Raw genomic sequence first — 16,728 nt, 5'->3', positions numbered from 1 at the left:
CAGTGATTATCAGAAATTTGGTGTGACCCTGGAACGCAAACTTACAAAATATGAATTATGAATTAATCTCGCTTACAAGGCAAGCTTACAATACATGGCACGTTGTGAGCTTGAGCGTGTAGATCTATTTTCTAACGTTTATTTTTTAAAGAAATGCAATGTAAAAAACGATAAAAATGTATTGTATGTATTAGTGGCCCAAAAAGGTCACAACACTCTGTTTGTACTAGAGTTTGTCACATGTGTGGACACAGAACAATTGGGGCTTCTATTCAAACACAGGTAGCAGTAGCACACAAGTTAAACACAAACTGTGCCTCCATTTGGGCCAGCTCTGTCTCAAACTGTTCAGTCCTCTCAGGTGGAAGAGCGCATCACTGCATGCCTGGCTGACATCTCACAGTGGATGTCCTCCAACCACCTCAAGCTGAACCCAGACAAGACTGAGCTTCTCTTCTTCCCAGCTAAGTCCTGCCCTATGCGGGAGCTAACTATTTCCGTAGACAACGCCCTGGTAATGTCTGTCCCAACAGCCAGGAACCTTGGTGTTGTCCTGGACAGTCAGCTCTCGTTCAAAACTCACATCACAGCTGTCACTCGATCCTGTAGGTTCACACTCTATAACATACGACAAATTAGACCGTTCCTCACCCAGGAATCAGCCCAGCTCCTAATCCAGACAACAGTCTTGTCAAAACTCGACTATTGTAACTCCCTCCTTACTGGCCTACCGGCATGTGCAGTACTGTGCACTTAAGCCTCTCCAACTGATCCAAAATGCCGCAGCTCGCTTGGTCTTCAACCAGCCAAAATTCTCTCATGTCTCCCCCCTGCTCCGCTCCCTCCACTGGCTCCCGGTCGCTGCCCGCACAGAATACAAAACTCTGATGCTGGCATTCAAAGCAACCAAAGGTATGGCTCCCCCATATCTTGCAAGTATGATTGAACCCTACAAACCCTCCCGCGCACTCAGATCAGCCAACGCAGGGAAGATGGAAGTACCCTCACTAAAAACGCCAGGACAACGCTCCACACGTCCCAAACTCTTCTCCCTTCTGGCTCCAAAACTGTGGAATGCACTTCCCGTTGCAGTCAGAACTGCAGCATCACTCCCAATCTTCCGCCTTAGTCTGAAAACCCACCTTTTCTCCATCATGGCCCATAGCACTTACCCTACCCCCCTTAGATAGCATTTCTGTAGACTTAGATATCATTTGATACAGACTTATAGCATGTTATGTAGACAGCACTATAATTGCATTGTATGTAGTCATAGCACATCATAGTACATATGTTTAGCATAGTATAGTATATATGTATAGTTTCATTATATAGATATTCCACTGTTACGTTCTTAGCTTACGGTACGCATGTTTCATGATAAATGCTTTTATGTGATGTATTCCCATGCTTTTTTGTTCTTGCTTAATGTAAATCGCTCTGGATTAAGAGCGTCTGCTAAATGCCTAAATTGTAAATTGTCCTTCTCTGCAGAATGATCCACTCTTGTAACAAAAGCACCACCGTGACCACAACCTCCAGAATAAAATTGCCTACTTGCCTAATTATTTAACTGCCTCCATTTTGAAACACCTGTAGTTTCTTTCCTCTGTGCAATCAAGCAGTGGTTGGAGTGAAACGGAAATGTAGGATGCCTCCAACACTGTGGTCCTCGACACCCCAATCTCTCAGAACAAGAAAAATAAAATACAATCAGAAATAAAGTCTAGCAATATGCAGCTGAGGTTTAGAAAACTGTTTATTTGTATGCAGCAACAAACAAGGGATGAATCAAAAACCCAGGAACCTGATGGAAATGTTTTCACTTCTACCTCATGATTGTATGGCTTTTCAACGTTATTGTTGTACTGCATAGCTCTGGCAGCAGTAGATGGACACATTCCAGCCAAAGCAAGTCTTAGCCAATAATACTTTTAGGTGACAGACATCACTCTCCTCATCGTTGATATCGACACGCAATTGATAAATTAAACGAAATCATCAAAAAAGACAGGTGCTGCATGTCGGAATGTTATTGCAGACTATACAAGCATGAAGGAAGGCTCCTAATTACATGCAAGTCCATCACATTGTGTCAATGGGTCGGGGCATTGGTAGCTGGGGGGGGGGGGGGGGGGCATTTTGTGGTCTTAAAAGGGGAATGTAAAGGCACTTCTTAAAATAAGAGACGTGAAGATATTACGGAAGGCTCATGGCTAGACAGGGGTGGTGGTGGTGGGTGGGGGCAGCGAACGGCAACTGCAATAAGAGAGGGCATACAGTATGTAACATGGTAAAAAAAACAGGAGGGGGGAATGCTCTTGATCTTCACCCATTCATGACCATCCGGACCAGCTCTGTGAAGAGAGAGATAAGAGTAATATTAGATTCATACACTTCTACTGCTTTGTGGGGAGCTGCTCCAATTACAGCATCTGGAGCTGAGCCACTCTCATTCAGCGTTGGTGTGTCTTGGCTGGGAGATGCTGTACTTGGGAGCTGATCTCCCATCATTCTATCCACTCATTATAGGAAGGAGGAGGGTTGAAGAGAGAAGGAGTCGATCATCTCCATCTCCTACTCAACCAAACCATATGGATTTGGCCAGGTCTAGGATCCAAAAAGAGTCTGTCAAGAGAAGCCATCCTCTGGTGTTTGCTTTCCTCTACTTGAGAAGCAGACAGAAGGGGAGACGATGGCAGGAGCTAAAGTCAGATCAGATAAGGCCCAGCTACAATCAGCTTCCATCGGGAGGGAGAGAAAGAGAGAGAGAGAGAGAGAGAACAATTCACTGCAATTCTCTGGTTAGTCCAAGTAAGGAGTGACTGGCCCACTCTCCCAGTGCTGGTGGAAATACAAAAAAAAAAAAATACCCCACCTCAGTGCATAAACTATATGTACTTGCCTATTATTCTAGTCACCAGGAGGTTAAAAGCCTGCTTTGGTGCTCCCATTCAGCTGCCCTATAAGCTGAGAAACCACCACGCTTAGCCATGTCAAGTTAGTTTTAAATGCCATCAGCTCCCTGGCCATCACAGCTCTGAAGTCTGAAACCAGTCACTTCCAGCATGTCTACCATATGCCCGTACAAACCCAGACACATGCGGAGTGGGCCATGCTGGCCAAGATAGAGGGCTGCAGGAGGACAACAGAAGGAGAAAACAGGAGGAGACTGCAAATGGGTCAAAGTCTCTAACACTAAAAGATGAAAAGGACCACCAGGCTTTCCCACTAGTAGCTACAGGTAACCCTTCAACAGCGTTACCGTTCTTATTCATTATGGCACTACACTACATAGAGCAGTGCAGAACCAAGGCCGATCTGAATTAAGGACCATCCACACCCAGAATGATAAATATACAGATAAGCTATGCTTATTAACCCATTTATACTTTGAATGTGACATTGGTAACAACGCCCTGTAAATTTGAACGGACTTTGATTGGCTGTCAGTGTTTCTATGGTTCACAAATGACTGAAAGCGATCCCAACGATATAGTTCACCACTGTCGCCGTTACAGTTGGTGTGGACTAGAACAATAACAAAATAAATATATATAGTTATCACTTTTGGTGTGGAACTGTGGATGGCCCTTTAAGCTGGCCGTGAACTATGTTTAATGGAGCTAAAAAAGTAGGAAAGCCTGGAGAAATCATCTCCAGGTATACTGTATACTAACATCCGTACAGGCACCTCAGCCAGACATGATTTGGCGGACAAAGGCTGTGGAGAAAGAAGAGTTACAATATAAACAGACAGCTCATCAGTCGGTCATTAATTAAACATGAGTGTTATATGAGAGCACATATTATGTTGCATACACAGGACACCGTAATGTCTTGATGATAATGATAATTGACACCCTCGGTCTACTTCATCATAAAGCCTAGTTCAGATTAAAGTTTTGCAGTCTGAATAGCCCCGTTGCAGGTCAACTGATGCCAGCCGATTGAGTCACAAGACAGTCAACCTTTCGAATCACAAGCAACAAGTTGCACCGTATTTCTGATCACAAATACGTTGCTCACAGGAATGTGCCACTGTAACGTTTATACAGATCAACCTCTCTTCCACGCAAAATTCAATGTAATTAAATAGAATGGAAATGTTGTGGCCCCCCTCTCTCTCATCACCCCTTCCTCTCTCTATCTAGGCAAATACACACACACACACACACACACACACACACACACACACACACACACACACACACACACACACACACACACACACACACACACACACACACACACACACACACACACACACACACACACACACACACACACACACACACACACACACACACACACACACACACACACACACACACACACACACACACACACACACACACACACAGGTCATTACAATTTTATATCACCACCTGCCTGTGAGAGAGAAGAAAAAAAAGAGCACACGAATGAGACAAAGGGCGAGGGTAAATCCATTTCATATTTTCTTTTACATGAGAGTATGCAATATATACAATATAATAGTGACAACATGCCAAAGAAATGGTAAACAATCTCCACTTGTTACCTTGATGTGGACAGTGCAGTTATAATTTAGAATGTTGCAAAACACCATTTGGGGCAATCTGTAGCAACTAGCCAGAGGTTGCAAGTTTCAACATTGCGAAAAGTAACGGCTTCGTCTTGTCGCAAATCTTTGGTCTGAACTAGGTTTTTTAAGACTTTTCCATTGTTGCAACAACTTCTGAAGATATCTGTATTTCCAGTGGCTGTCAGTTGCACATCTTCTTTCACAGAAAATTCATACCGCCAGCTAATCATTGCCCCAAACAACCTCTCTTTGCAGTCTTGACAGTATTTGGAAATGCCGCACATGCAGTGTCATGCATAACCACACAGTTGTCAGGCTTGGTTATAGTGGTCAGATTGAGTGGTTTGCAGGTTTATGACAGCCACGTTACACACCATCAACTTAATTAGTAGCTCGCAAGCCCATCCAGTCCCTGTCTCTTTCCTTATCCCTCACCTTCATAATTGATGCAGCCATTAGCATCTTCATGTCCCGCCAACAGCGTCTCCACTTCCTCCTCTGTCATCTTCTCCCCTGGGAACACACAGACACACACACACACCGTTAATTCATATCAGGATCGGCATATCTTCACAATATGCCAACTGATTATTTCACATTTTCCAGATATATTCAGGAGGCTAAGCTATGATAACCACAGCTACAAACATGCTAGATTCAAAATACTCCCTACACTGCTGCTCGACTCCTTACGAATATCAACTGTTGCCCTCCATGAGGCGGTTTAGAGTCCCGAAATATAAGAAAAACAGGCTAAAGGCTTTGTACACCAGTCTGTCAGTAAACCAAGAGGATATGTTCTATAGTTCTTGTTCCTGTCTGCTTCTGTAATTTGTGTCCTGTAATGTATATTTTGTAATGTAATGTGTATATCTTGTCTGTATCTTGAACGGTGACAAAACAAATTTCAGTGAAAGCTGACAACGTTGTATCGTATCGTATCGTATACCAAGAAAGGGGAGCATATCACTCCAGTTCTTAAATCCTTACACTGGCTACCTGTGTGTCAAAGGACTGATTTCAAAATACTACTGCTGGTCTATAAAGCTTTAAATGGTTTAGGGCCACAATACATGTCTGATCTTGTATACGATATCATGAACCACCCAGACCTCTCAGGTCATCTGGGAAAAGTCTGCTTTCTGTCCTAGAACCACAAATAAACGTGGGGAAGCAGCATTTAGTTTTTATGCACCACATATCTGGAACAAACTCCCAGAAAACCTCAGGTCTGCTGCCACTCGTATTTCTTTTAAAACACAACTAAAGACATTTCTCTTTGCCGCTGCCTTTGATTGGGTCATTAGCCTTTTTTCTCTTTTCTTTCCTCTTACTGCACTGTAACTGTATCTATTCATTTTTACTTGTAATTTTATAATTGTGTTTCCTTCTGAGTAAAGCACATTGAATTGGCTTGCTGTTGAAATGTGCTATACAGATAAAATTGCCTTGCCTATGAAATCTAAATGCGTGTCTAAAAAGAAAACCCAGAAATAACAGGTATTAAAAAGGGTAATGAGAAAAAGAAAGTAAGCTACCTAGTGTGGTGAGAACGTGACGTAGCTCTGCTCCCATTACTGTGCCGTTGCCCTCCTTGTCAAAGACACGCAGTCCCTCCACGAAATCCTCAAAGGAGCCCTGGTCTTTATTTTTAGCGATGGCCTGGAGCATGGGCAGAAACTGCTCAAAGTCCAGCATCTTGTGGTTCATCTCTGCCAATAGAATAGCACAATCAATTAAAAATGGGTCACAGTGTGCTGCTGACAGCATCCCGGGACTCGAGAGTACATAAATGGTCATCTTGCACTGAGGTGCATGGTTAAACCAAATTGTTATTTGGAAAAATGTTACAGCCCTATATTCTTTTAGTAATCATGATAAATTATTCAGTAACAGGGTTCTTCCCGTCTCTCCAGCTGTTCACAGAAAATAAATTTTCAGGTGGGTTGCAAATTTCATCCAATCATCAGTACCCATTCATTAACTTTAATTCTATATCCTTCCAGATACAATTTTGTCTGCTCATCTCTTGGTGTCATCACTTGTTTATCCTGTATGAGTTCTCTCTCCTGATTGAATGAAATATTAACAAACAAATATTATTTACTGCACCTTTAAGCACAAGCCAATGATGCATGGAATGATTTAAAAATAGCATAGTCATTCTTGACTGAAGAAGTCACAAAATCAGTCTTCTAAATTACTTCTCTAAACCCATTTTACAGACAAACTTTTAATGAACCGATGCTGAAATTGTATCCAATGCTTTATTTATTGCACTTTATGTCTTGTGTTTTCAAAGGTTCTATATAAATAGTTTAGTATTGTTATGATCATTATTGTCCTTTGTGGCTTACCCTCGGACTTGGGGTTTCCCAGAACCTTGAGCACCTCAGCGTTGACAGGGTTCTGTCCCAGCGCTCGCATGACATCCCCACACTGGCTGTAGCTGATCTTTCCATCGCCTGTTCTGTCAAACAGTAGGAAGGCCTCCTTAAATTCTGAAGGAGACACACAGTACAGTAGGTTAGGAGTTGATGTGAGCGAGAGCGGAGATGATGCCAATGGGGAGGGATGTATGAGATGGGGAGTGTGAATGTAACAACATGAGAAGAACGTGGCAAACAAGAAGATGATAACACAAGCAGTTAAAAAACACACAAACCAAGATGAGGGATTAGACATTACAATTTGATGCCTCTATTTGTTGCCTCCATTTGTTGGCCAATTATTAGTATAGTCAGTTGTCATTGAACTGCTTTGAACGACATGGACTGAGGAGCCAAGGAGGGCAGAATGTCAAGATTATCAGGTTCCCTTGTTCCCTGTCTGTCATGGATAATTAGAACCTATTGTCTGGGTTAAATGAGGAAAGGAGAGTAGATGGAGGACAATACCTGAATAGGACAATGATGTAATGAAATAAAGACCTAGTAATTAGGCTGCAAGACATTGTTTAACCTTTAATAAGATAAACTGCCTCAACAAATCAAAATAAAGTTCAAAGCACATTCATAAGCTCTTCACAGAAGTGACATTAGCTTGATTAGATAGAATCGCATCAGCCTACTAAACCTAGTGCTGTAAGATTTGGGAGAAGACAATAATGGAATAATAGGATGGGATATGTCTAATTTTAAGTAATGCCACAATACTAAAAGTATATTTGGCAAGTCTTGCACACTCTATATGCATTTCTATTTTATTTCATGATGTTTCAGCCATCAGGCTGACTACTTGAGGATCACCAATGACAGTAGGACACACATGACACATGGCTATTAAGAATCTTGAAGGAGGCCTGAGGGACAAATACATGAATGTTTGTGACACATTCTTTTTACTCTCAAGTCCACTTTCATTGACCAGCACATCACTACAACCCTTGGCGTGCATTACTTTTCCATTATGTTCAATATCTCCTTGAGACCTTTCCTTGGGATTTAATATGACCCAACAAAACAAATGTAAACAGATTATGCTTAAAACAGTAAGCTGCAACCTTAATGTCATGCTACAACAACAAATGAAGCATCATACACAACAAGTCTCAAACTCTTAAGATGAGGTAAGTAGCTCAAACAAGTGAAACAAGTGAACATCAGTCCAGCACGTGCATAAAAACAACAACAAAAAAGAAGAATGCAAAACAGTAACACATTCATAAATAATCTATCTGCTAGTGATCCTGAGGCTTTGAATCCATCCATCTCTGATCTGGTACTTTCTTTGTGCTCCCTCCAAGAGCATCTAATATCTCATTACTCTGTGTGTGGCAGTGTGGCCTTACTGGTGGCAGTGTAGCAATCAAACAACTGACAAATGGGACTGATATTACACACCGACAGTGTGTATTCATCAATTAGCTCTACCAGATGGAGCTCAACAGATTGCTCTTAGAAAAATGCTCTGTGCCAAACATTTACAAAGCCCCATCTGACACCACTGTGATATCAATATTGTATGGTATTGTTGAATATTAAATGAGAACTGGAGTCTGGATTATTAAGAGGTTTTATCTGAGCCATCAAGATAATAATAACTTGGGGTAGAGCAACTGTGAGTATAATTTCAGTGTACTGCACTAATTATAATTGATCAACGATGACTCAAATAATCTTTTCAATGTTCTCAAACTTAATTCTAACATCAAGCACATACTTGTGTTCAAATTGTTGATTATGTAACAGCTCATTATAGACCTTCAGAGACTAGCTAGGCTTGTTTGTATTAACATGAAATGGGCTATTCCCCTAAACAGTTTGCACTGTTGTGGAGCTTTTCCTGTTCTCAGGAATGTGCCTCTTCCTTTCTGGCCCTGCACACACTTATCCCAACACCATATTTGGTATTGGAGGAGTGGAGGAAAGTTGGGAGGAAAGTAGGAGGAGAGTGAGCTGGCTTGCCTGTTGCCTATTATGTCAGCGATGATTAAACAAACCAGACAAGACTATGAAAATCATCGGCCACTGTGCCAAGCACCAAAAAAGGGCAATGAGTCATGATTATGACCCTCTAAGACGATAACAAGCAAACCGTATAACTGACACAATCTGCATACATTCCAGAACGAACATGGATGAGGTAGGACATGGATGTAAACTTTGGCAACTGCGGCTAAAATAATATCATCCTTAATATGCCACTGACCACACAACACCAGCATCGCAACACAGAGTCAAAGTTGGTGTAAGCTCATACATAATACATATTGATTGATTTACTTGAATAAACTACCCCATATGGTACCATCACCCCAAACACCAACAGAGAAGACACATTTGACACACTTGTTTATCCAAAAACCAACAACATGCAGAACACAGACTCAAGAGATAAGCCTGACAGTTATGTGCTGCACGGCCGGGGTCCCTTATCGCCAACTTACCATGTATCTGATCCAGGTTAAACTCAATCTGGAAAGAACAAGCAGTTGCAAGTGGAAAGAAGTGATGAAACAGTGGGAAAAGAAGGAAAACTTAACCAATAACCACGACTACGGTCAAACAAGGATGACAGGCGGGCATACAGCAGGTGATAGAAGAGAAAAGTTGCTGCAAAACATAACAAAAGGACGCATGCACCGCAACACAGGGAAGGAAAAAAAGCAGGAATAATAAGGCTATAAAAAAACTCACCAATGATTTGATCTTCCGAGAAGTCAGACTGTTCAAAGAGAAATTAAAGCTAATGAAAATGCCGATTTTGTTTGGCCAAGCTGGGCTATAATAGCTAACGTTGACATCCGTATTAAAACATTTTAAGCACATTTTTGCTAGTCTAGTTACACGGCTCCGAGTCTAAATATGAATTATCTTATCTCGCAGATTTCTAGCTAACGTTATTCATAACTATACAATAAAACACAGTACAGTAATGGCAACAAAGTGCAATCGTTAGCCGGAGGTTCCCTACTACTGTAGTTACACTTCCGCTAGCAGAGACAGCGAAGCTAAAGTAACTCAAACATTTCTCTCCGTTCACATTAAAGCTATCTGGCAAACACACTGCCCTCGGTAAACTGTATACAAAAATAAATAACGGGTAATAATTCATTCAGTTTGCTTAAGAAGTCTCAGGGGACAGCGAAACCCACCATGTTTGTGTGTGTGTGCTGCTGGCTGAGCTGAGGTGTGTCCGAGGCGTCAGCGACCTAAAGAATGTGTGACTGACTGAATGAGCTGAGCAGCAGGAAGGGCAGGGACTGTACTACTGAGGAAAAGAGTAGCAGCCGCGTCATCATGGCTTTGTGTGTGTGTGTGTGTGTGTGTGTGTGTGTGTGTGTGTGTGTGCGTGTGTGTGTGCGTGTGTGTGTGTGTGTGTGTGTGTGTGTGTGTGTGTGTGTGTGTGTGCCCAGTGCGCACTGCGCTTGGCGAGGCGGAGCAATGCAAGTATAGTCAAGTACACTGTACTGTACTGTTGTACTGTACACTAGACCAGAGCAGCTATATGAGCCATGCAAGTAGGCTACAACTTCTCTAACATATTTATGTCAAGGTCAGTCTTTTTGTCTGGAAGTCCGGGACGGTATAAAAAATGTACTTGAGTAAAAAGTACAAAAGTATTTATAAAAAATATATATAGCCTATAAGGGCCAAATGTAAAATGCAGAATTTAGGCCCTTAGTTTAATAACAGGGTGCAGGTAAAAAGTGAAAAACGTTTCAATGTTACATCTTCATCAGGTCAAAGATGGTCGAAGATGTAACTTAAACATTGAAACGTTGTCACTTTTTACCTGCACCCTGTTATTAAACTAAGGGCCTAAATTGTCTGAGCTGCTCCAGTGCCTTCTTTTTCGCATGTAACCTGTCCTGCTTCTGAGATGCACCAGACTGGCCTGTCATAGGCTAGAGGCGCGGTTGGAACTCCCTTCTACAGTAAAATGCAGAATGTCCCAGTTTTTTCAAATGTTTAAAAATGTATATATTTTTTTAGACGCCGACCTCAGAGCGACCTCGCCCTAAAGTGCAAGGTTGCGTGCACGCATCCGCCTAGGTGACAGCAGACTGCTGGGCGAGTGCTGGCGCTTTGGCATGGGGGGGTCAAATCAACATATCGATTTCAAGGTTTTATTGATCACTTTCAAAGCCCTACATGGACTAGCCCCCAGCTACATCACAGACTTGCTAAGACCCCACAGGCCGGTGCGCAGCCTCAGATCTGCAGATAGGGCCCTTCTAGTTCCACCTATAACTCATCTTGTCACCCGAGGTGACCGGTCTTTTGCGGCCCGCGCTCCATCGCTCTGGAATGCCCTCCCCTTGGCCCTTAGGCAAGCGGAGACAGTGCCCGCTTTTAAACAGCTTTTAAAAACACACCTGTATGTCAAGTGTTTTTCCTAATTTTAGTCTTATATGTATGTGTGTAGGTGTATGTAGACCTGTGTGTGTGTATGGGTGTATGTATGTAAGTATGTACATGTGTATATGTATGTAGGTGTGTGTGTATGTATGTATATGTATATGTGGAGATATGCATATATGGAGGTGTGTAAATGTATATTTTTCATTTATTTACCTTTCTTTCTTTCCGTGATTTGTTTTGATCTGATGTTATGCTCTATTAATTCTGATGTTCTTGATTGTTCTTTATGATTGTTGTTTTTTAATCCTGTCTGTAAAGCACTTTGGAACCTTTTGTTTGGAAAGGTGCTATATAAATAAAATTCATTCATTCATTCATTCATATGGAATGAATTCTGTACTGGCCATATATGGAGCGTGTCCTGAGTGTACAGGGTTGTTGATGTGGTCAGATCAACATATGGATGTCAGAACAGGTCAGCTCCATATATGGAGATCTAAGGGTGGCAGCGGGGGCAGTGCCTGGACTGTACAGGGTTTGATGAGGGCCCAGGTAGGGCCGAGCCTTACCTTTCGGGCCTGTTGAGAACTCTAGTTTTCGCCGGCTGCCGAGCACGGCTGCACTAATAACTAGAGTTTAAAATTAAATGGACAGGTATCAGTCAAAAGGGAGACATCGAATTGGAAGGGTGGCTGGGGATGGATCAACATATGGATTGTAAGAACAGGTCAGCTCCATAGATCTAAGGGTTTGAGGTCAGATGTAGAGTTGCTGGCCAATATTGATGATGACATCAGGGATCTCCATATATGGGCTTAATATTGATGGCATCACGTGATGTCACGAGGCATGACCATATATGGGGCGTGACCAACTGACGGGAAATGCATGATTTAATACTTAACAACAAAGGGACACACGTTGCTGTTCAATGGAGTGGCTGCACCACTCAAAAAATCTGCCTAACGATGATGTCACTGGTGGACGGGTTTCTGAACAGGCCTCCTATGAGACACAGACTGAGTAGAAAAGAATTGTGGTATTTTATCATGAACATTAGTGATCACCAATTATATGACAATAGGTTGAAAAGTGGTGAAGTGGTCCTTTAATCATTAAAGGACCACTTTTCAACAACTTTTACTTTGTAGATGTATATTAAACATACATTAAAGTTTAATGTATGTTTAATATACATCTACAAAGTAACTTGTAACTCAAGTTTTTAAATAATCGATTAAAAAGTACAATATCTGACTCTGAGATCATGTAGTGGAGAGGTGTAAAGTATCAAATAATGGAAATACTAGTAAAATAAAGTACTACAAAACTGTACTGCAGGGGCGGCACGGGCCCGCGGCACGGGCCCCCATGAGGATTATGAAAACTATTCGTCCCTGGTATATACTATAGTATGCAGTAGTATCTAGGCTACTTGAGTAAATGTACTTTACTTGCTTTCCACCACTGCTTTTCATCAATGTTGATGGCAACCTGGCAGTGTAAAGTGGGAATCCAGTGCTCCTTTAGGTTGAGATCATGGACAGTCACTGGTGCCACAAGTCTACTCTGGAGTGGGCTACTTGCCAGCAGACCTCAGGAGGTCTGTCCTCTTATGGTCCACACACACACACACACACACACACACACACACACACACACACACACACACACACACACACACACACACACACACACACACGTGTGACACAAATCTACAAGCATGTTGCAATGCAACGCACTGTGAGTTTGTAGATAGATCTGCAATTTTTGGCGAAGACATTTGGTGTTGAGGGAAAACCAGTCGCCACCTCACCACTGACAGTACAGTACAGCATCTTGCAATGGGTTTGGTCCACAAGATTCGCTACACCGCCAAGATACCCATGTACCTGTCTAAATACTTCCTTAATGTCAACAAAGTTCACACCCACAACACCAGAGTGAGTTCAACAAACCATTTGCAACCCAGATTTGGCACAAACAACTTAAACAAGGAACTAAATTAATTTCGCTACTATGCCATCAGAATGTGGAACGCCCTACCAACAGCCATTAAGACATGCGAATCCCTTGACTCCTTCAAAACCGCTCTCAAAGGGCACCTACGGACGGCTGCAATTCGGAACTGGCCGAAAAAATACTGTGGACGAGTGTGTCGTCCACAGTAACAGTCTTTATAGTGAGTTGTGCTTTCATGTGAAATGTACCCATTCTGCAAACTGTTAATAAATACTTCAATCAATCAATCAATCAATCAATCAATCAATCAATCAAACCTACTTACACTCAGGCTAAATGGGTCTGGCTATGACTACAACAAAGAAAACATAAAAAAGACATTAAATAGAAATAGAAATAGCAAAGAAAGCATGGTTATGGGAGCAAAGCTGAAACAACTTTAGATAAATGGTGTCAAGGCTAATGTGGGACACGCATAGAGAAGAATAAACTCTTCAGCTCAAACATCCCTATAATATTACATTTTCTTTGATAAGCATCGATAGCTCACCGATAGCATGCATGAGCATGCATGCTTTGTCATAGGCTTGTTTGCCTTTTTACAGAAGCCCCTTTGAGACAAAACACTGTGCATCGTATTTGGTCATAATGAAAGACAGCAGAATCGAACAGATATGTAGGAAAAGCAATCAAAATAAACAATTTTGCATATGACCCAGCACGCACGGTCGGAGCTGCAGTGTGCTGTTTGTTCTTTATCTTGAATCAAAACAGTAGAGATTGGGGGGCAATAGGCTTGCTACAGTTGAACCAACCGATCATAAAAAAAAGTTTAATAAAACAATCAATTTCTGCATTTTTTTCTAGGATATTTTATACAGTAGTAGGTTGACAGGTAACGTGGAGCCAGATGGGGGGAAGACATGCAGCAAAGGTCGTCGGGATCAGGACTGACATGCTGTCAGGCTGGATTACCAGCCTAGGTGCCCGGACCGCTAGGCCAGCCCAGGCCTCAATATGGTAACATTTATGTCTACTCAGTCTGTGTCTCAGAGAGGAAGGCTGTGTGGACACTTCAGAAACGTGCCTAACAGTAACATCATCGATGGGGGAATCCAAAAGTCATAGAAACTGCAGGCTTTCTATTACATTTGTACCATTTTACAGTACGTATTTTATTAGTATTAGTGGGGACCAATTATACAGTATGAAGATAGGTTGAAAATGGGTGACGTTGTCCTTTAAGTGGTTAACGATTGGTTTGTTTGCTTTGATTTGTTTATAATTCTTTAAAAAAGCTTCTCGGTTATTCAATTAGTCCAAAGAAAATAATCGATAGTTGCAGTTTGGCTGAAGTCCTCACTTGACACACATGTTCCACTCTTCCAGTATATTTTTATAGCTTACCAATACGGCAACAACATTTTTTGATTCTGCAGTTTTTTTAGATCAACGATTTCTTTTGTCTTTATTTTGGCCGTCTTACAGTATAATAACAAGTTGCCTGCAGGGGGAGAAAGAGTAGCTATTTAATTAAATCTCCCTTCTAATTAAAGGAACCTCCAGTAATAGCATAGAGGCAAACAGCCCATTCCTCCCTAAGGAGGCCACAGGCTGACTGACAGACAAGCAGGCTTGATCTCGTTAATGCCCTATTTCTGTTTTTAATCTGATTCTTACTCATAAGAGTATTGGTCTAATTATGTTAAGATTCAATGAATTCTAGCTTCTTGCAAATATCTTCAAAAATATATTCAATTTGCTTATATTAGTAGACAATCATGATTTTATATGCACTAAACTGATGTCAGATTGTTGCATTGATATTTTTAGTGCATGTCACTGACTGCATTGTGATGTACCAGCTATGCTACATTTCAGCATGCAGTTTAGTTAATGTTGACACATTTACAGGCTTGAACTTCTAGGCCTCTATAGTCCCTCATGCCCCACATTAGCTTTGTCAACAGCAGTATTGGATACCTTACATTACAGTAGTTGTTTCACTCACCTCCATTGTGCTGGGGTCAAATGGGGAGTCCGAGGGGCGCAGCATCCTCGGCTTCTGCTCCGGGGGTGGTCTTGGAGGTGGAGCGGTCGCAGGGAGGCATGGGAATGGGGGCCCGAGTCTCGGTTGGTCCCCTGGTGGTGATGATGGCGACTTCTTAACGGAGGGCTCTCGTTTAGGGGCCATTTCGACGTCCAGAAAGCCAGCCCAAAAAGAATACAGCCCAAACCTGCTCACTTTCTTTTCCCTGCACCAGCTGGTAGCGGTGTGGTGGTTGAGAAGAGAGAAGAGGAGGAGGCACCGACGGAGCTACGAAAGAAGAAAGTATGTCAGATGTGTATTCCCTGGAGGGTTAGAGAGAGAGAGAGAGAGAGAGAGAGAGAGAGAGAGAGAGAGAGAGAGAGAGAGAATGAGGGTGATGATGTCTGGAGGACTGGCAGGTGGACGAGCCAGAGGTGGATCTATGGAAGAGTGGGTGAAGCTATAGGATGAGACGAGGATGGGGCGGGTTGTGTATACAGAGAATCAAGCTCAGCGGTTTTACTTTAACTGCATGCTTTTATTTGGGTCAGAAAGGTGGGAGGGAATTGGTGAGTGTGGAAGCGTGCAGACTGCAGAGTGATTAGCGCCCACCTCAATAGTAGGCCTACACAGAAAAGGAAGCGTGAGTGATTTGACACATCTCAATCCACAAAACACCGGCCTGGCTGCCATCAGTCTCCGATGCCAGCAGTTATATTATGAACACATATTGTTTGCCTCCTTTATATTCAGTCAGCTAATAATAGTTGTTCTATTTTGGCTTGTGGAATAATAGATGTTGCTCTGTTCCCCAGATATTCTCTGTCGTTCCGGCTTTCTGTGGAGCTGCTGAAACACTGAAGATGAGGCTACAGTCTTTGGTAGAGTAGGAGGGGAACACACCAATCATAGATGTCCACATTTAGAATATGTTTCACTCTGTGGAGGTTGAAGTTCACAACTTCACATATGCATGACTCATGTTGACGAATCTCTTACTGTATGTGCATCAGGCTGCACTTTATGCATAGCCTACATTCTATAACCATGTAAAACGCAAGGCGGTGGACAAATTGATGATTTATTTGTGGAGCAAATGAGGAAAAGATTGGCATTATGTGATTCAGATTCAGAATATTTTTTTGTTGTTCAAGGTCCCATTATACACATATACAGAGTAAAATAAAGCAATAAGCCTCTAGAGCTTGCAGTTTACAGAGTATTGTATAATGGATGAGAGGGTCAGAGGTACTCGGCTAGCGCCTCATTACGCCCCTCAGCCATTATAAAATAGAGGTAGCCTAAACTGAGACCTCGCTTGGATTATTTCTTTTCTAAAATGGTTACAAATATCATGACATTCA

At 42.1% G+C, this 16,728-nt stretch overlaps 1 protein-coding gene across 3 annotated transcripts; it reads right to left on the bottom strand.

The window, feature by feature from the left end:
• Positions 1 to 1,741: 1,741 nt before the first annotated feature.
• LOC306942675 (myosin light polypeptide 6) lies at positions 1,742 to 15,529 on the bottom strand (the record flags this gene model as incomplete). Of its 3 annotated transcripts, XM_079528684.1 has the most annotated exons (7): positions 1,742 to 2,357; positions 3,681 to 3,724; positions 5,003 to 5,080; positions 6,106 to 6,279; positions 6,925 to 7,068; positions 9,706 to 9,733; positions 10,164 to 10,295. In XM_079528684.1, the coding sequence occupies 6 exons, from the start codon at positions 10,164 to 10,166 to the stop codon at positions 3,696 to 3,698; spliced, it is 456 nt and encodes a 151-aa protein (XP_079384810.1). In that variant the 3' UTR covers positions 1,742 to 2,357; positions 3,681 to 3,695. The 3 variants fall into 3 exon arrangements, with proteins under 3 accessions (XP_079384810.1, XP_079384808.1, XP_079384809.1); XM_079528682.1 differs by lacking the exons at positions 3,681 to 3,724; positions 10,164 to 10,295 and adding an exon at positions 15,347 to 15,529; XM_079528683.1 differs by lacking the exons at positions 3,681 to 3,724; positions 9,706 to 9,733; positions 10,164 to 10,295 and adding exons at positions 9,456 to 9,483; positions 15,347 to 15,529.
• Between the last annotated feature and the right edge of the window lie 1,199 nt (positions 15,530 to 16,728).

This window comes from Electrona antarctica (assembly GCF_951216825.1).
Source record: "Electrona antarctica genome assembly, chromosome: 2".
Taxonomy (NCBI): Eukaryota; Metazoa; Chordata; class Actinopteri; order Myctophiformes; family Myctophidae; genus Electrona; species Electrona antarctica.
The sequence above is the reverse complement of the archived record's forward strand: the minus strand, read 5'-3'. Positions and strand labels throughout refer to the sequence as shown.